The 20,902-nt window shown below is 43.9% G+C and overlaps 1 protein-coding gene across 1 annotated transcript; it reads right to left on the bottom strand.

Annotated features, from left to right (window-relative positions):
* Positions 1-14,216: 14,216 nt before the first annotated feature.
* On the bottom strand, positions 14,217-18,601 carry LOC121567192 (tripartite motif-containing protein 42). The gene is made up of 6 exons (XM_041877124.2): positions 18,580-18,601; positions 18,223-18,370; positions 17,296-18,005; positions 14,876-15,615; positions 14,538-14,762; positions 14,217-14,418 (listed from the first exon to the last, which is right to left on the bottom strand). The coding sequence occupies exons 2-6, from the start codon at positions 18,318-18,320 to the stop codon at positions 14,362-14,364; spliced, it is 1,830 nt and encodes a 609-aa protein (XP_041733058.1). The 5' UTR covers positions 18,321-18,370; positions 18,580-18,601; the 3' UTR covers positions 14,217-14,361.
* Positions 18,602-20,902: the final 2,301 nt, after the last annotated feature.

Here is a 20,902-nt window from a genome sequence, read left to right on the forward strand (position 1 = left end):
CACAAGTCTGGTTCATCCCTGGGAGCAATTTCCAAACGCCTGAAGGTACCACGTTCATCTGTACAAACAATAGTACGCAAGTATAAACACCATGGGACCATGCAGCCGTCATACCGCTCAGGAAGGAGACGTGTTCTGTCTCCTAGAGATGAACGTACTTTGGTGCGAAAAGTGCAAATCAATCCCAGAACAACAGCAAAGGACCTTGTGAAGATGTTGGAGGAAACAGGTACAAAAGTCTCTATATCCACAGTAAAACGAGTCCTATATCGACATAACCTGAAAGGCCGCTCAGCAAGGAAGAAGCCACTGCTCCAAAAACCATAAAAAAGCCAGACTACGGTTTGCAACTGCACATGGGGACAAAGATCATACTTTTTGGAGAAATGTCCTCTGGTCTGATGAAACAAAAACAGAACTGTTTGGCCATAATGCCCATCGTTATGTTTGGAGGAAAAAGGGGGACGCTTGCAAGCCAAAGAACACCATCCCAACCGTGAAGCACGGGGGTGGCAGCATCATGCTGTGGGGGTGCTTTGCTGCAGGAGGGAGTGGTGCACTTCACAAAATAGATGGCATCATGATGAAGGAAAATGATGTGGATATATTGAAGCAACATCTCAAGGCATCAGTCAGGAAGTTAAAGCTTGGTCGCAAATGGGTCTTCCAAATGGACAATGACCCCAAGCATACTTCCAAAGTTGTGGCAAAATGGCTTAAGAACAACAAAGTCAAGGTATTGGAGTGGCCATCACAAAGCCCTGACCTCCATTCTACAGAAAAGTTTTGGGGAGAACTGAAAAAGCGTGTGCGAGCAAGGAGGCCTACAAACCTGAATCAGTTACACCAGCTCTGTCAGGAGGAATGGGCCAAAATTCACCCAACTTATTGTGGGAAGCTTGTGGAAGGCTACCCGAAATGTTTGACCCAAGTTAAACAATATAAAGGCAATGCTACCAAATACTAATTGAGTGTATGTAAACTTCTGACCCACTGGGAATGTGATGAAAGAAATAAAAGCTGAAATAAATAATTCTCTCTACTATTATTCTGACATTTCACATTCTTAAAATAAAGTGGTGATCCTAACTGACAGGGAATTTTTACTAGGATTAAATGTAAGGAATTGTGAAAAACTGAGTTTAAATGTATTTGGCTAAGGTGTATGTAAACATCCGACTTCAACTGTGTATATATATATATATTTGCAAGAAGAAGAAAAACATGGGGGATTGAAAGTGATGCAGACAATTACATTGATGGAAGTTACAATCTATCTGCAATATTAAAGCTGAAATATATATATTTTTTTAATTTTTAAAAATACAGAAAAGCAACGGTGTTTACACACCTCACAAGCTACAGATATGGAAAGCGGCTATATACAGCTAGGGATTATGTTCACAAGTCTGATTGTCCTTTAGCCATGTCTTTGTTGTTTGTGAAGCTGTGTTAGGTGGTGCAGTTGTGTGTCTGAAGGCAGTGTGTTCCATACATGGGAAGCCCTCACAGAGAAAGCAGATTGACTGAAGGTGCTTTTCCTTAAGGGAACTATACAGTCACCGCTCATGGCAGACCTCGTGGATCTGCTGCCGTGGGTTTGGGTTTTCTGTTTGACAAAAGTACTAAGTGGAGGGGGGGGGGGGCATTTAGGATCTTAAATACAAGACGTGTCGCTGTATTGCGCAAGATTTTTCCAACTCAGGAGCTTATGTTTTCTGAGGATGTAACATTGATGATGGCTATTGGGCTTTCTATCAAGCACTTTGAGAGCCTGTTTGTAGACAGACTGAATGGGTTTTAATGTTGTACAGCTTGGGTCCAACTAGTCAAGCAGTATGTTAAGTGGGGGAGTATCAGTTTTGCTACCTCAGTAGTCAGACAATTTCGAATGAATCCGAAATTAGCTAGGTTGGATTTGGTTATTTGAGTTACCTTTTTCACCTGCTTTTTAAAAGAGAGGTTGGAATCAAGTATGATGCCAAGGTACTTAAAATGGGATACCACCTGGAGCTTCTCCCCTGACACACAGACATCGGGCTCAGTAGCATCAGTTGTCCTCTTTGTGAAGAACATGCAGACTGTTCTTCTCCCCTGACACATAGACATCTGGCTCAGTAGCATCAGTTGCCCTCTTTGTGAAGAACATGCAGACTGTTCTTCTCCCCTGACACAGACATCTGGCTCAGTAGCATCAGTTGCCCTCTTTGTGAAGAACATGCAGACTGTTCTTCTCCCCTGACACAGACATCTGGCTCAGTAGCATCAGTTGCCCTCTTTGTGAAGAACATGCAGACTGTTCTTCTCCCCTGACACAGACATCTGGCTCAGTAGCATCAGCTGCCCTCTTTGTGAAGAACATGCAGACTGTTCTTCTCCCCTGACACACAGACATCTGGCTCAGTAGCATCAGTTGCCCTCTTTGTGAAGAACATGCAGACAGTTTTTTTCACATTGAGTCCACTCTGTCTTCCGTCTGTTTTCCGTAAACAAGCACTGTAACATTGAAATATGGCTGTGTGGGAACACTAACCCTAACCCAATAAATGTGTGTATCAATTTAACCTTGTGTTTTTTGAAAATTATTTATTGCCGATATGAACGATAAGGCCCTTATGCTTTCAAAACCGTACCGCAAGAGATGCGTGTTAATGTTTGGACCAAGCGTTGCGGCTCTTAACAAAACTCCCCCCTACAGAAGATGCCTCTGTCCAATGACTCTTATGTGTAATGTAATGGAACTGAGAGTCATGATCAAGGGCTAAGGCCTACGCAGCTATAGCCTTGAATACAGGCTTGTAGGCTCTTCTCCTAATAGGCCTACAGAGAGTAAGGTAGGCCTACATGAAGGTAGACCAGATAGTAGACATAGGCGTTGTGATTTAGGGCCTATAGATTCTGGCCTAAGGGGCAGGATATCGAAATCAATCAGTTTCAATGAGGCATAGAGTTTAAATCAATTCTAAACATCACCATTGAGCACAAGTCATTGTACAACAATATTGATTATATTATGTCATTATACACATTACCATTGATCACCCAACGGTACACGTCTTTTCTAAGCGCTTGACTGCATACACCTTAGAATTGTTTAAATGGTGCCAGGGGTAAGCTATGCTGTGCTGTGCTCAGACTGCCAGATGAATCTGTTCTCATTGCTGTTGACACACCTGACATTAACAGATCCATAGAACTATGTAAGTTCTCTCTCTCTCTTTCTCGCTCTTTCTCTCGCGCTCTCTCTCTCTCTCTCTCACTTACTCACTCACACACACACACACACACACACACACACACACACACTCAGACACACAGAGTGTGGAGCTATGAATCATCATCAGTTGGATGTTTATGTCTTTAGAGTGACCATCTCGCTGGGGCTGTGAGCAACAGACAGACTGTGTATGTGTGTTCTGTGAGCAACAGACAGACTGTGTGTGTGTGTGTGTTCTGTGAGCAACAGACAGACTGTGTGTGTGTGTGTGTGTGTGTTCTGTGAGCAACAGACAGACGGTGTGTGTGTGTTCTGTGAGCAACAGACAGACTGTGTGTGTGTGTTCTGTGAGCAACAGACAGACTGTGTGGTGTGTGTGTGTTCTGTGAGCAACAGACAGACTGTGTGTGTGTTCTGTGAGCAACAGACAGACTGTGTGTGTGTGTTCTGTGAGCAACAGACAGACTGTGTGGTGTGTGTGTGTTCTGTGAGCAACAGACAGACTGTGTGTGTTTCTCATCATCTTTTCATACTTCACACCAGCCTCCCATAAATGTTCCCACCACCACTCGCGGAAACTTCTTCAAGTCTACAGACACCCACGTCTCTCACTGTCTCTGCTCTGTTTCTGCCTGCGTCTGCCTTTCATTAGCTCTTCCCTTTCTTTTCCCTCCTATTTCTCTCTTCTCACTATGACATTTCCTCCCTGGGGTGTACTAAACCAGATTGATTTGATCATCATGTATTGACAGTCAAACGCTACCATGAAGTTTTCTTCTCATTAAAAACCATGAAAATGAGTAACAGCCTATATTGCTTCCGCTGTGCTGAACTTTCTTTCTCTTTGCCTTATATGTGAGCCAGTGTTTTGTTTTTATTTAATTGTGTGTGTGTGTGTGTGTGTGTGTGTGTGTGTGTGTGTGTGTGTGTGTGTGTGTGTGTGTGTGTGTGTGTGTGTGTGTGTGTGTGTGTGTGAGAGAGAGTAGAGAGAGAGAGAGAGAGAGAGAGAGAAAGAATAGGAAATGATTTTTATTCGGGGTCCCTGATTTCACCCTCCCTTATGTGATGTGGTTTTGCAGGTGATAACTTGTTGGGTGGCAGAGTTAGCCAGAGTTCAGACAAAGCTCAAGTTTAGTGAGTGTCTGTTTGTAGACCTACACAGTGCTGAGGCGGGGATCTTCACCTAGATAGTGGGCAAAATAAGCAGTGGATTTCTGAAGGAACACCCACAGAAAAGTACTTGTCTGTATGAATCTCTATTTTGCTGGGATTTTGCCAGTGCAAATGTAGGCTACCAGACAATTCTGACTGTTCTGCCCCGTAGCTGACTCACCTGACCAGTGGAGGCTGCTGAGGGGTGGACGGCTCATAATAATGTCCGGAATGGAGTAAATGGAATGGTTCATGTTTGATACTGTTCCATTCACTCCATTCCAGCCATTACACCACATTCCAGCCATTATACTCCATTCCAGCCATTATTATGAGCCTCCACTGCACCTGATGTAGGATAAAGTTGTCTCCAGACACTGATCTGAGGTCAGGTTTGGTAGTTTTCCAACTAATGGTTAGGATTAGGGGAAGGGAAAGCTGGTCATTAATGGTTAGGATTAGGGGAAGGGAAAGCTGGTCATTAATGGTTAGGATTAGGGGAAGGGAAAGCTGGTCATTAATGGTTAGGATAAGGGGAATGGGAAGCTGGTCATTAATGGTTAGGATAAGGGGAATGGGAAGCTGGTCATTAATGGTTAGGATAAGGGGAATGGGAAGCTGGTCGTTAATCTGTGCTTACGGGTAACGTCTACTTCGAGTGGCTCACCCTCCCAGAGCAGTCATCTGAGTGTTGCTGAAGAGGAGGATGATGGGAGATTCTCCTGGGCTTATCTAAGACTGGTGTCTCCCCTACCCACCCTCCCTCTCCCACCAGTTATTTCTGTGCAAGATGGGTGGTGCCTTTGCAATGCTGGAAAAGTGATAGAGGGGGAGAAGAGCAGAGATTCAGAGAGACAGGCAGGCAATCAGAAGTGACAGCAAAGGATAGAGAGCGATGGGGAGAGATTGACATAAAGTATAATTTTGAGAGTAGGAAGGATGAGTTAGTCCTCGGAGTAAGCACAGCACCTGAGATGCACTGAATAATAGTTTATTTAGCCAAGAGAACAAAAGCACAAGCCCCTAAGAGTAATCTACTAAGAATGTTTGATATAATCCTCATGACTACGATGGGAAAACAACAGTTTCTCTCTCATTCTTCCTCCTCTCTCTCTTTCTCTCTCTCACTTTCTCTGCCCCCTCCCTTCTTTTCTGAAATGAGGATACAGGCTTAGCAGCTTGCTGCATCTGTTTTTGCAGGGGTGTTGTGGTGTTACTGTGTACCGTTGAAGTCGGAAGTTTACATATACTTAGGTTGGAGTCATTAAAACTTGTTTTTCAACCACTCCACAAATTTCTTGTTAACAAACTAGAGTTTTGACAAGTCGATTAGGACATCTACTTTGTGCATGACACAAGTAATTTTTCCAACAATTGTTTACAGACAGATTATTTCACTTATAATTCACTGTATCACAATTCCAGTGGGTCAGAAGTTTACATACACTAAGTTGACTGTGCCTTTAAACAGCTTGGAAAATTCCAGAAAATGATGTCATGGCTTTAGAAGCTTCTGATAGGCTAATTGACATAATTTGAGTCAATTGGAGGTGCACCTGTGGATGTATTTCAAGGCCTACCTTCAAACTCAGTGCCTCTTTGTTTGACATCATGGGAAAATCAAAAGAAATCAGCCAAGACCTCAGAAAAAAATGTGTAGACTTCCACAAGTCTGGTTCATCCTTGGGAGCAATTTCCAAACGCCTGAAGGTACCACGTTCATCTGTACAAACAATAGTACGCAAGTATAAACACCATGGGACCACGCAGCCATCATACCGCTCAGGAAGGAGACGCGTTCTGTCTCCTAGAGATGAACGTACTTTGGTGCGAAAAGTGCAAATCAATCCCAGAACAACAGCAAAGGACCTTGTGACAATACAGGTACAAAATTATCTATATCCACATTAAAACGAGTCCTATATCGACATAACCTGAAAGGCCACTCAGCAAGGAAGAAGCCACTGCTCCAAAACCGCCATAAAAAAGCCAGACTACGGTTTGCAACTGCACATGGGGACAAAGATCGTACTTTTTGGAGAAATGTCCTCTGGTCTGATGAAACAAAAACAGAACTGCTTGGCCATAATGACCATCGTTATGTTTGGAGGAAAAAGGGGTTTCCTTGCAAGCCGAAGAACACCATCCCAACCGTGAAGCACGGGGGTGGCAGCATCATGCTGTGGGGGTGCTTTGCTGCAGGAGGGACTGGTGCACTTCACAAAATAGATGGCATCATGAGGAAGGAAAATTATGTGGATATATTGAAGCAACATCTCAAGGCATCAGTCAGGAAGTTAAAGCTTGGTCGCAAATGGGTCTTCCAAATGAACAATGACCGCAAGCATACTTCCAAAGTTGTGGCAAAATGGCTTAAGGACAACAAAGTCAAGGTATTGGAGTGGCCATCACAAAGCCCTGACCTCAATCCTATAGAAAATGTGCGGGCAGAACTGAAATGGCGTGTGCGAGCAAGGAGGCCTACAAACCTGACTCAGTTACACCAGCTGTGTCAGGAGGAATGGGCCAAAATTCACCCGACTTATTGTGGGAAGCATGTGGAAGGCTACCCGAAACATTTGACCCAAGTTAAACAATTTAAAGGCAATGCTATCAAATACTAATTGAGTGTATGTAAACTTCTGACCCACTGTGAATATGATGAAAGAAATAAAAGGTCAAATAAATCATTCTCTCTACTATTATTCTGACATTTCACATTCTTAAAATAAAGTGGTTATCCTAACTGACCTAATACAGGACATTTTTACTAGGATTAAATGTCAGGAATTGTGAAAAACTGAGTTTAAATGTATTTGGCTAAGGTGTATGCAAACTTCTGACTTCAACTGTATTTCTGATGCACAATTCCAAACAAAGTCCTAGCCACTACCTCTAAGTACTATAGTCATTCTGAGAGGATTGGATAGTCGGCGGAACATCCTACCTGGCCTGAAGACGGGTTAAGTGGATCTACTACTATACTAATAACACATATCCTTTCCTTTAGGATTAAATGTCAAGGGGTAGGGGCTCGGACATTGAGTATACAATATGTGTTGAAGTTGTTGCATTGAGATTGGCCCATCATACTATTTGGTATTGTTTGTGTGTGTTGAAGGTGTTGTTCATTCTAGTCATATTGAGCTAGCAGTGGAATGATAAAAACAGATGTGTAGATGTCTACTCCAGTTAGCCAGACAGTAGATACTATAGGTCATACAAGAAGTTTGTAGTGATTCCTATGTTGTTGATGTAAAGAATATATGTTGGTCCGTGATGTGTAATGAGCAGCAAACAGACACTGCACTTGACACATTTATTGCTTATTCCAGTTACTAATAAGCATGCACCCATTAAGAAAATGACTGTAAAAACTGTTAAATCCCCGTGGATGGATGAGGAATTGAAAAATTGTATGGTTGAGAGGGATGAGGCAAAAGGAATGGCAAATAAGTCTGGCTGCACAACCGATTGGCAAACGTATTGGAAATTGAGAAATCATGTGACTAAACCAAATAAAAATTAAAATAAACTATACTATGAAACAAAAATAAATGATATAAAGATTGATAGTAAAAAGCTTTGGAGCACCGTAAATGACATTTTGGGAAAAAAGGCAAACTCAGCTCCATCATTCATTGAATCAGATGGCTCATTCATCACAAAACCAACTGATATTGCCAAGTACTTTAATCATTTTTTCATTGGCAAGATTAGCAAACTTAGGCATAACATGCCAGCAACAATTGCTGACACTACACATCCAAGTATATCTGACCAAATTATGAAAGACAAGCGTTGTAATTTTGAATTCCGTAAAGTGAGTGTGGAAGAGGTGAAAAAGTATTGTTGTCTATTAACAATGACAAGCCACCGGGGTCTGACAACTTGGATGGGAAATTGCTGAGGATAATAGCGGACGACATTGCCACTCCTATTTGCCATATTTTCAATTAAAGCCTACCAGAATGTGTGTGCCCCTAGGCTTGGAGGGAAGCAAAAGTCATTTCGCTACCTAAGAATAGTAAAGCCCCCTTTACTGGCTCAAATAGCCGACCAATTAGCCTGTTACCAACCCTTAGTAAACTATTGGAAAAAATTGTGTTTGACCAGATACAATGCTATTTTACTGTAAACAAATTGACAACAAACTTTCAGCATGCTTATAGAGAAGTACATTCAACAAGCACAGCCCTTACACAAATTACTGATGATTGGCTGAGAGAAATTGATGATAAAAAGATTGTGGGGGCTGTTTTGTTAGACTTCAGTGCGGCTTTTGACATTATCAATCATAGTCTGCTGCTGGAAAAACGTATGTGTTATGGCTTTACACCCCCTGCTATAATGTGGATAAAGAGTTACTTGTCTAACAGAACACAGAGGGTGTTCTTTAATGGAAGCCTCTCAAACATAATCCAGGTAGAATCAGGAATTCCCCAGGGCAGCTGTCTAGGCCCCTTGCATTTTCCATCTTTAGTAACGACATGCCACTGGCTTTGAGTAAAGCCAGTGTGTCTATGTATGCGGATGACTCAACACTATACACGTCAGCTACTACAGCAACTGAAATAACTGCAACACTTAATAAAGAGTTGCAGTTAGTTTCGGAATGGGTGGCATGGAATAAGTTAGTCCTGAATATTTCCAAAACTAAAAGCATTGTATTTGGGTCAAATCATTCACTAAACCGTAAACCTCAACTACATCTCGTAATGAAACATGTGGAAATTGAGCAAGTTGAGGTGGTTAAACTGCTTGGAGTAACCCTGGATTGTAGACTGTCATGGTCAAAGCATATTGATACAACAGTAGCTAAGATGGGGAGAAGTATGTCCATAATTAAGTGCTGCTCTGCCTTCTTAACAACACTATCAACAAGGGAGGTCCTACAGGCCCTAGTTTTGTCACACCTAGACTACATTTACATTTACATTTTAGTCATTTAGCAGACGCTCTTATCCAGAGCGACTTACAATTAGTGAGTGCATACATTTTTCATACTGGCCCCCAGTAGTGTGGTCATGTGCCACAAAGAGGGACTTGGGAAAATTGCAGTTGGCTCAGAACAAGGCAGCACGGCTGGCCCTTAAAAACATTTTTTATGACATGCATGTCAGTTTCTCCTGGCTCAGAGTGGAAGAGAGATTGACTTCATCACTACTTGTTTTTGTAAGAGGTGTCGACAAGCTGAATGTACCGAGCTGTCTGTTTGGAATACTGGCACACAGTATTTGGACACCCATGCATACCCCACAAGATATGCCACCAGAGGTCTCTTCAAAGTCCCAAAGTCCAGAACAGACTATGGGAGGCGCACAGTACTACATAGAGCCATGACTACATAGAACTCTATTCCACATCAGGTAACTGATGCAAGCAGGAGAATCAGATTGAAAAAACACTTTATGGAACAACGGGGACTGTGAAGAGACACACACAAGAGTATAGACACATACATACGCACACATTGTGATATTGTTGTATGGTGGTATTAAACATTTTGTATTGTAGATAGGTAGTGGTGTAATAATGTCATATGATGTACTGTTTTATATGTAATGTAAATGCTTTAATATGTTTGGAACCCAGGAAGAGTAGCTGCTGCCTTGGCACCAGCTAATGGGGATCCCTAATAAATACAAAATACAAAATACTCCACATGCTGTATACCAGCAGGACAGAAACATGAAACACACTTCTCAGTACGGCACTCTCCCTTATCTAGCTTTAAATAGTTTGTTTCCCCCCTCATCAATCTAAACACAGTACCCCATAAGGACAAAGAGAAAACAGGTTTAGAAAATTTTGCAAATGTATTGAAAATAAAAACCTTAAATATCACATTTATAGAAGTATTCAGACCCTTTACTCAGTACTTTGTTGAAGCACCTTTGGCAGCGATTACAGCCTCGAGTCTTCTTGGGTATGACGCTACAAGCTTGGCACACCAGTGTTTGGGGCGTTTCTCCCATTCTTCTCTGCAGATCCTCACAAGCTCTGTCAGGTTGGATGGGGAGAGTCGCTGCACAGCTATTTTCAGGTCTCTCCAGAGATCTTCGATTGGGTTCAAGTCCGGGCTCTGGCTGGGCCACTCAAGGACATTCAGAGACTTGTCCCGAAGCCACTCCTGTGTTGTCTTAGCTGTGTGCTTAGGGTCATTGTCCTGTTGGAAGGTGAACCTTCGCCCCAGTCTGAGGTCCTGAGCACTCTGGAGCAGGTTTTCATCAAGGATCTCTCTGTACATTGCACTGTTCATATTTCCCTCGATCCTGACTAGTCTCCAAGTCCCTGCCGTTGAAAAACATCCCCACAGCATGATGCTGCCACCACCATGCTTCACCGTAGGGATGGTGCCAGGTTTCCTCCAGACGTGACACTTGACAATCAAGCCAAAGAGTTCAATCTTGGTTTCATCAGACCAGAGAATCTTGTTTCTCATGGTCTGAGATTCCTTTAGGTTCCTTGTAGCAAACTCCAAGCGGGCTGGCATGTATATTTTACTGAGGAGTGGCTTCCGTCTGGCCACACTATCATAAAGGCCAGCTCTAGTAAGAGTCTTGGTGGTTCCAAACTTCTTCCATTTAAGAATGATGGAGGCCACTGTGTTCTTGGGGACCGTCATTGCTGCAGAGATGTTTTAGTACCCTCACCCAAATCTGTGCCTCGACACAATCCTGTCTCGGCACTCTACGGACAATTACTTCGACCTCATGGCTTGGTTTTTGCTCTGACATGCACTGTCAACTGTGGGACCTTATAAAGACAGGTGTATTCCTTTCCAAATCATGTCTAATCAATTGAATTTACTACAGGTGGACTCCAATCAAGTTGTAGAAACATCTCAAGGATGATAAATGGAAACAGGATGCACCTTAGCTCAATTTCGAGTCTCATGGCTCCAGGCTCTGTCGTAGCCGGCCGCGACCGGGAGATCCATGGGGCGGCGCACAATTGGCCCAGCGTCGTCCAGGGTAGGGGAGGGAATGGCCGGCAGGGATGTAGCTTATTTGGTAGAGCATGGCGTTTGCAACACCAGGGTTGTGGGTTCGATTCCACCAGGGTTGTGGGTTTGATTCCCACGGGGGGCCAGTATGAAAAATAAAAAAATAATGTATGCACTCACTAACTGTAAGTCGCTCTGGATAAGAGCGTCTGCTAAATGACTAAAAATGTAAAATGTAAAAAACATAGCAAAGGGTCTGAATACCTATGTAAATAAGGTATTTCTGTTTTTTATTTTTTATACATTTGCAAACATTTCTAAAAACCTGTTTTTGCTTTGTCATTATGGGGTATTGTGTGTAGATTGATGAAGGAAAAAAATATATTTAATCAATTTTAGAATACGTTTGTAACGTAACAAAATGTGGAAAAAGTCAAGGGGTCTGAATACTTTCCGAATGCGCTGTATATTGTAAGCATAGGAATTTAATTAATTGGTCTATGGAATATATTGGACAAAAGCTTGAGTCTCAGTGTTTTATCCTCTGGCCATTCCGCACAAGGGGACCGACTCTTCACAATACGAGTGAGACCCCCCACCCTCCATCTCAACCTTTTCAAATGTCAGCCACTGCCTATTAGTTAAGCCAAACACTGTTACTGTGAGGGTTCATCTCAAATTAGCAACTGTAATGCACACACGCGCGCAAACACACACAATTAGTGGCCACAGTCTTAAATAATATAATATGCCATTTAGCAGACGCTTTTATCCAAAGCGACTTTCAGTCATGTGTGCATACATTTTTACATATGGGTGGTCCCGGGGATCAAACCCACTACCCTGGCGTTACAAGCGCCATGCTCTACCAATTGAGCTACAGAGGACCACACTTAAGGCGGTACCAGTGACATTGCCTAAACCCCTTACAGCTGTGTGTGTTGTGTGTATGTTCTACAGATGACATCAAGGCCTTTGGATGACTGGATGACCTCCTGACCTTACCAACAAACACAATCTTATAATGCATGCACACATGGATTCACAATTAGTCACTATGCCAAAGGATCACAGGCTGGTTTCTACTGTATGGGAGAATCTCAAATGTATACTCCTCGCGTCCTCTCTCCTCGCTTCCTTCTAAAAACCCATTGGAGGAGAAGGTCAGAGGGTAGGGACCTCTGGCTTTCTCATCCAATGGGTTTTGAGAAGGATGCGAGGAGTATGCAATTAAGATTCTCCCTCTGCACAATTAGCCAGCATCGTCCAGGGTAGGGGAGGGACTGGCCAGCAGGGATGTAGCTCAGTTGGTAGAGCATGGCGTTTGCAACGCCAGGGTTGTGGGTTCGATTCCCACGGGGGGCCAGTATGAAAATGTATGCACTCACTTAACTGTAAGTTGCTCTGGATAAGAGCGTCTGCTAAATGACTAAAATGTAAATGTGTCCACAAATGTCACTCCTGCTGTGTTTGTACTGATGTCAGCCATACAAATGTATGCAAGTCACTTGTGCTCAGCATGAGTCCCATTTCCTCTGACTTTGCATGCTATACTCTGTTATTATATGATCATCAGCAAAACTCTGATGAAGGTCGAAACCTTGTCATAATAAACTCACCTGGGAGTATAGACTCGTTTTATTTTTTTTGCTGACACTGAATATTTGTCTCTTCATCTGATCCCATGCTGTTAGGATCTATGCAGCCATCTTTTGGTCAATTCTGGTAATTGCAACCATTGCAACCATTGCATGAGGAGTAGGCTTAGTAACCATTTGAATTCAAGTCACATTCTCATATTCCTACAGTACACAAGCAGGTAAGAGTACAGTATTATCTCTGATGAATCCTCAAATAACACTGTGCCAATCAATCCTCTCTTTCTTCACAAACAATGGTGATGGTAACGATGATGATAAGGATGATGATTGATAAGATGATTGCAGAATGTAGATTTTGAAGAACAGAAAATATTAGATGACATTGTGATCAATGTGTAAACCTCAGCAAAGAAAACAGAAAAGCTGATGAGAAAGCAGTACTATAAGGCTGCGTTTACACAGGCAGCCCAAATCTAATATTTTGCCCAGTTATTGGCAAAACAGCTGATCTGATTGATCAAAATACCAATTAGTGGAAAAATATCAGAATTGGGCTGCTTGTGTAAACGCAGCCTAAGTGTGTGTATGCGAGAGAGAGTGAGAGACAGTGAGAGAAAGAGCGATGCCAGTAGTGATTTTACAGGACACAGTGACTTGTTTTATAAATGTAGTGTGATATTGCAGGTTAACAGCCTCTCATAGTGGAGCAGATTACTCATATTACAGCACTGACAGCATGTTCACACTACAGACTCTATCACCCAGACCAACCCTCATATAACCAACCACGCACCGGGTGGACCGGTAATTAGCCAATCAACTGTCACACACTCCTCTCTCACAAACACTATTAACCCTACACACACCACAGTGTAATATCCACTTATTAGCATATAGCTTACATAATGTTTCCGGACAGTGCACTTTCAGCAGTGTGTTAATTAGAATGAGTGGATTACCATGTCCTTGAGAGTTGTGTAGGATGTAATAGCAGAGGGCTGCTGCTGCCACTGGGGGTAACAAGATGTAATTATTTAATGTTGTATAACGAGAGGGTCACCTAGGACTCGTTAGCCTGATGCTAATGAGTGTTTGTTGCATTAGTGATTAAAGAAAGATTTCCACTATTTGCTCTGGGCAGTGAGACGTGACTAAGACTACAATTTATATTGTCAAGTGGTCAATACAATTGTATTATATTTAACCTTGATTTAACCAGGTGAATTAGTTAAGAACAAATTCCACAAAGCAACAAGATGTGTGCATTGTATTTGGTGAAAAAATTGAATAACTAAAGTTTTCAAAGTTGCTTGCTTTATTTTTATTATGCAATGTATGTTTCTGTTTGATAATGTAAAGTGATATGTGTAAAAGGCAGATTGTAAGTAGACATATGGAGTATGAGATTTGATGTGTGGGATCTTCATTTCCTGTTGTAAGAGTTAGATTTCCTGTGTCACGGCTGCCTTGGCCTCATCTCCCTGGCGCTCAGTGTTCACCTTGGAACAATGACAACATGAACACAACTCAAGTTAGTTGTCAGTAATACTCATGTATATCAAAATAGGATTGGGTTAACAGTCAGTCAGTGAATGTCATTGGTCATGTAGTATCGTACCCTGTAGGAGGAGCTCCACTCCCCGGCTCCGTGGCTGTTGACAGAGCGTGCCCGGAACAGGTAGTGTGTGTCTAGGCGGAGCCCGGCCGTCTGCAGGTTGCAGGTCTTCAGCCCCACCAGGACCACTCCCTTCCCCTCCTCCATAGCCATCCCCACGATCACAGCATCCTGGAAGTGGACATCAAAGGTCTCCACCTCCTCGCCCATGGGCAGCATCCAGAAGATCTACACAGACAGATACATAGTTATCATCATATTGGATAACTTCTACATAGATATAAAACAATACATTTTAAGTTTAATTTCTGAATAATCTCCTAGTTACTGTGCAAATGTACCTCCACAGTGGCTCCGCTGACGATGTGCTGGTAGATGATGGGGGGCCTGGGCAGCAAGTGGTGCTCCTTATCGCTGCAGTCCCCAGCCGACAGGCCCACCTGTTCCTCCATCACTACCTTCCTGGGGCTCCTGGGGGTCCGGGGGCTCCGGGGGGAGTCCGCCAGGGCCAGGGTGCGGTGAGGGGTCCCTGGGCAGGATGGCACCTGCACCACCTCACAGCACCCCTCCAAAACGGCTGCCTCCACGTCGGTCGCCGCGGCAACCACTGCAGCCACTTCGGGGCTCTTCCAGTGGAGGTGGGTCCCAAGCAGGCCCTGCAGGTCTCTAAGGAGGGTGTCAAAGTCCATCTTCACCCCCTTGAAGGGCTCCCCCTCCTGGAGAGTCAGGGCAGGGCGATGGATGTCCCCGTTGACCCTCTGCAGCCACTGGGTCAGAGCCACGGCCCCGGTCAGGAAGGCCACGGTGTTCGGCTCCAGGAGGGCCTGCTCAGAGATCACCTCCAGCCCAGTCAGGGAGCCCAGGAGTGGGGCAGAGGTCTGGAGGAAGTCCCTGGCTCTGCTGCGGGTGCTGGAGTTCAGGTTGTCCAGGTGGGAGAGCAGCGCTGCCTCCTGGTCTAGCAGGACATTACGGAGAGACAGGAAGCCCTCGCGCACACGGCGTCTCAGCTCGGCACCGTCGGAGCCCGTCCGGGCCCTCAACTGGTCCATGGACACCATGTCGGCTTCACACTGGGACTTCACTACAGCCACGGGTGCAGCAATAAACATCTTATACAAACTTAACTTCCTGTATTAACTTTTCATTAATTAACTTTGAGTTTACTCTGTTGAACCATGGAGTAATTTGTTTAATATAATGTCTACCATCAATGTTTCCTCTAAGCTGTGCGCGTGCGTGGGCGCGCAGCGCCCCATATCAGCCCATGCAGAGAAGCATGGGCTGATAGTTTTTCCCTTTAGTTAACACTATTACATTTACATTTAAGTCATTTAGCAGACGCTCTTATCCAGAGCGACTTACAGGAGCAATTAGGGTTAAGTGCCTTGCTTAAGGGCACATCGACAGATTTTTCACCTAGTCGGCTCAGGGATTAGAACCAGCAACCTTTCGATTACTAGCACAACGCTCTTACCCACTACGCTACCTGCCTGAAGGAGGTATCTGAAGGACTATCAACGTTTCGCTCTACTGTGGAAAGTTGTGCACGAATCAACGCAATATTAGCCACTTTCAATGTAACATACCGAAACAAAACGAACTATGCAAGATATTTTCTTGTAGGCAGAGCGCATTGGAGTAGGATTCTATTGCATTGACAGGCATGACTCAGGCCCCTACTCTACATAGACCGGTGTGCCATAACCAATCGGAGCTGCAGTAGGCCTATATGCAAATAGCCATTGCCATATATGGATCTGTGCTATTCACTTTGAACTGGACTGTGTTTACAGCATGAGTGGTCATGAGAAGATGCGCTTGTTTTGAGATCAAAGCTGTGTGTAGCCACCTGTGCACATTTGTTCATATTCTTTGCTAGTTAGTGAGTTATTAGCCCAGTTATAGCTCCATTCTAGTCAACAATGGCGGAGTGGTTGCTTCCGACAAGAGCACAAAATGTGTGCATTTTTGTCATCTTTGAAAAGCGAGTCAGATAAAGAGCTTTTTTATGTCTTAAAGGGGCAGTGTTGTATTTTGAGACGGTCTTGAATGAGCTAAGTAGCCAATAGGCAGAGGGTAGCATAAATTGTTTGATTCTCTGTAATAATAAAAAATATAATTTTATTTTGTAAAGTGGTTTCTTGCATCAAACAACAAAACATTTTCAGTCACCTCCTTGTCTGAAGGACAAGTAGATAAACAGGGTAATGTCAAGCCCTGCATGTTTTTTTCTAAAGTCTCATGGAATGTAGGCCTACACTGAACACCACACATTTTCTGCTACTGTAGGCTGAATGATAGAACATCTATTTCCATGTTAAAATGTTATGGGATGCATCTTTCTCCATTGTTTTTGATGTTAGGCCACTCTGGTAGGCCTACATTATGATGAAATAGCCACAGTAGCCTACTTGGCCACTGTTAAAACTGTAACTTAAAGCAGGTACAGCCTGAGTGTTCACAGTAAACTCGCGCCGGAAGTTGCACAGAATTTTCAGAATGTTCAAGTTTGTACTCAGCAGACCTGAAATTTGCTCAGTGCCGGAATTTTTTTTAGGGAACACTGGCATTGGTTCACAGATGTGATTTTGAGAATGTGTTTTTTACTTGCAGTAATTAAGATGTGAAAGTTTAACTCTGGTAGATTTTGGCTGCACTTATGAAAGCTAATTAACTGAACAAAAGCTCTTTGTGCAGCAACATTAAGACTTCAAATTAACAACATAAATACATAACATTTGAGTAGTAGACGTGACCTTACCCTTCGCAGCCTGCTCTAGGGAATTGCGGATGCCCACCTCCCTGCGGGCGCGGGCCTCGTGGACTGGTGATACGTCGTGCCCCTGGTGCCCCTGTTCCATGCACTCCTGGCACCCCAGAGCTCCGTCGTCAAGGCAACAGTGGGACAGAGAGCGGTCATGGTGGGTGGGGCACGGATCGCGGCACCCGCCCTCCACGGGCTCTGTCAGCACATGGGCCTGGAAAGCCCGGTTGCCATGGAGTTTTCTCAGGCACTTGGCACAGTAGTTGAGGCCGCAGGTGCGGCAGTAGCGCTGGGCCTCGCGCTGCTTAGAGCAGATCTCGCAGGTGGTCACCCTCAGGGCTGTCTCCTTGGCCCGGGTGTTTTTGGGTTGCTTAACCCGCCTCAGGCCCTCCAGCCTCTCCAGGAGCTGCTCAGCCACGTTAGCCAAGAGAAGGTTCTCTGGGAAGGGCCAGGCCCCGCCGGGCTGGAGGGAGTAGTGGACCAGGCAGCGGGGGCACTGGGAGCAGGGCTGGGGCTGCTCGGCATCAGAGGCCTTGGTGCTGGAGGGCTTCTTGCGGATGCCTTCCAGGCAGGGCTGGCAGAGGCAGTGGCCACAGGGCAGAGACACGGGCTGGAGGAGGAGGGTGTCACAGGCTGGGCAGCACAGGTGGAAAGCCAGGGAGTGGCTCACCGGGTCTAGCTCAGCTTTGGTCTGGGCATCCTTAGCGCTAGAAGGGGTAACAGGCAGGCTTAGGGGTCAGAGAGGGCAGAGCTGGAGAAAGATACTAATGTAGTCATCACAGTTACACTACAATACCATCCCCCCAATAGGGGCAGCCATTTTCAGATGACTACTACTGTTATTCCTGTCCATATAAATATAAAAATCATATTTGGCACTACTTCAGTACTTGTTTGGGTTTTTATCTGTTTCAGGCTTCATACCCTATCTCTTTTCCCGCGTGTTTGGCTTTGTGGTTGTCGCGCTTCTTCGAAGACCTCGAGCGCGGCCAACAGCCGGATTCAGAATCAGTACCAGGCATTATTGTATTAGATAACCGATTCCTAATTGTATTTTATGCGCTGAGATATCCTAAAGAAAAGAAAGTCATTATTAGATTTCGCTCATTAGGCTAGCCTACTTTCTATTTCACTCATTAGACTACATTTTGGTTGCAAATTCTAATAGAGATATTTATATTTAATTGCCCAATGTTGACACTTTAACACAATTAGCCTAATCTAGTTAATTCATTTGCATTTCTCATTGCGTTGCAGATAGACCGCTACTGAGGCACTTACGTTCTTCAGCACGTCTGACGTGTGTGTGATCTAAAAGTGAAACTCGCAGGAATATCTCAGCTGTTTTACTATGACGTAAATTTGCGGCCGTCTATGACGTAATTATTGCAGCGTCCGTGGCGACCGAATCATGTGGTAACGCGAGGAAATTCCAAGCCCAGCGCTATAATATTGTCCGCTATAGCCTATTTCTTCAAAGTGAGGAAAAAGTTGAATAAACACCACCAATCAACACACCACTAGAAATGCTCACTAGATGGAGACATTGGATTACATTTTAACTTTCAAATAAGAAGTTGCAGGTGATTCCTCTTCGGGCAATGAAGATGCTGTGTTGAATATTGCCCTTAGTTTAACTGTTAAATTGGCCTAATACCTTTCATTAATAATAATAATAATAATATGCCATTTAGCAGACGCTTTTATTCAAACCGACTTACAGTCATGCGTGCATACATTTTTTTTTGTGTATGGGTGGTCCCGGGGATCGAACCCACTACCTTGGCGTTACAAGTGCCGTGCTCTACCAGATGAGCTACAGAGGACCACATTTCATTGAAATGCCATAGCCTGAAATGTCCATAGACTTAGACTTAGCTATATGACTAACTAGTGACCTGACTTCTGAGTATTTCCCACACCATTTTAATTCCCACATTCTATAGGCATAGTTGTTTTCTGTATTGAACAAATTGATCTGTGACTGCAGCATGAATGAGACACAGCTAGATTCTAAAACAATTATTTATTGGTCAATTTACAGAAAGTGCTGTAGTGACCATCCAAAGGAAACTAAGAAAAACAGTCCAAAGAAAAAGTCAAGAAAAACTAAAAAAGGTTTTACACATTTTACACGGTTTATATTTATTTTCACCTCCCTCTTCTTCTAAAACAGTGGTCACCAACCGGTCGATCGCGATCGACTGGTTGATCTTCAAGGTATTCCTAGTCAATCACCAAACGTTTCTGTAGAAAAGCCAACGATAAAGGCATAAACTTGCGCAATTTTTTCGGTGTTGAGCTGTTGCCGGTACGTGCACTTGATTCAGAAGCCCTGGGCACCGGGTAGGCATTATTTCATTTGTCTGAAAAGACAAACAGACCGGGAGATCTGTGGCTAAATCGAGTGCGCCTTCTGTGCTGGCCAATCGGATAGCTCAAATCACCGTGCCTACCTACAGCTTCCACGACCCTGGCCACAGCAAATGAACGAGTAGCCGAGTGTATGGATAGCCCTGCGTTTTTATTATTATTAGCAGCTCGTCGTATGTATTTTAATATCGAGGAGTATTTCACTTTCTCTGGTCATAGGAACAACATGAATTTGTCCCTTTGGCAGATAATAATAATAATAATGCAGATGTGGTGCGACTCGAGTTTCGCCATTAGGTGGAAGAATGTGTCCCCTCTCTCTGGTCAGTCTCACTGGAGGAAAGGAAGGAGAGAGCAGAGACCACGAGAGGCAGGCCATCCGCTGCTCTCTCCCTCCGCTGAGACCAATGCTGTGTTCAAAATAACTGGGAACTCGAGATTCTCTGACTTCCGAGCGTTCAAGACAACTGGGAACTCGGAAAAAGCGAGATCCGACTATGGAAAATCGTTTTGAATGCTCATCCAACTCGGAAACGGTGGCATCTTTGTAGAGCTCCCACTTTCCGACCTGAAGTTCACTGACGTCATGGTTTGACCTCGTTTTTTCAGAGTTCCCAGTTGTCTTGAAAGCACCATGACCATCAGATGCAGGTACTGTGCCATCAGTCCAGTAAAATAAAAAAGCAAATTATATCAATTTATGCTCAGCTGTGCCTTGCAAGTGCTACACCAACTGATCTATTTTGTTATCAAAGCTCGAGTTTTGAAATATAATATGGTCTGAGAATAACAATTTTGACAGGCCAAGCATATAGCCAATATGCTAAGATAATGTATTAGGCGTACTGCACAATCCTCATTCATACAGAACAGTTTTTATTAGGTTAATGTAAAAATAATTTAAGTCATGTTCAAAAAAAAATAATCTGAGCGTTAGATCTCGGCTTGCTTTTCCACTGCGAAAGTGATCTTGACTCAAAGGTTGGTGACCACTGTTCTAAAACAAACGTTGGGAGACCATTGTGGAGGATTGATGCAAAGGTTCCAAGGGGGTAGGGATACAGGTGTGAGAGGTGTTCAGGAGCTGAAAGTAACAAGGTGGAGGTTGGGGACGGGGTCTCACATCACAAGCACAGGTGTAACCCTACAAAACTGTTGAAAACGTTACATGAACATGTCGCTGCTATACACGGGGTCTTCAAGATAGGGTTCTCCCAGCTATCCCATGAAA

Source organism: Coregonus clupeaformis, chromosome 5 (assembly GCF_020615455.1).
Source record: "Coregonus clupeaformis isolate EN_2021a chromosome 5, ASM2061545v1, whole genome shotgun sequence".
Classification (NCBI taxonomy): Eukaryota; Metazoa; Chordata; class Actinopteri; order Salmoniformes; family Salmonidae; genus Coregonus; species Coregonus clupeaformis.

Coding starts and splice junctions, on each gene's coding strand:
- LOC121567192 (XM_041877124.2), bottom strand. CDS start 18,320: ATGCCTGGTACTGATTCTGAATCCGGCTGTTGGCCGCGCTCGAGGTCT. Junction 18,006..18,222: donor CACGCGGGAAAAGAGATAGG/GTATGAAGCCTG, acceptor TACCCCTTCTAG/CGCTAAGGATGCCCAGACCA. Junction 14,419..14,537: donor AGTGGAGCTCCTCCTACAGG/GTACGATACTAC, acceptor CATTGTTCCAAG/GTGAACACTGAGCGCCAGGG.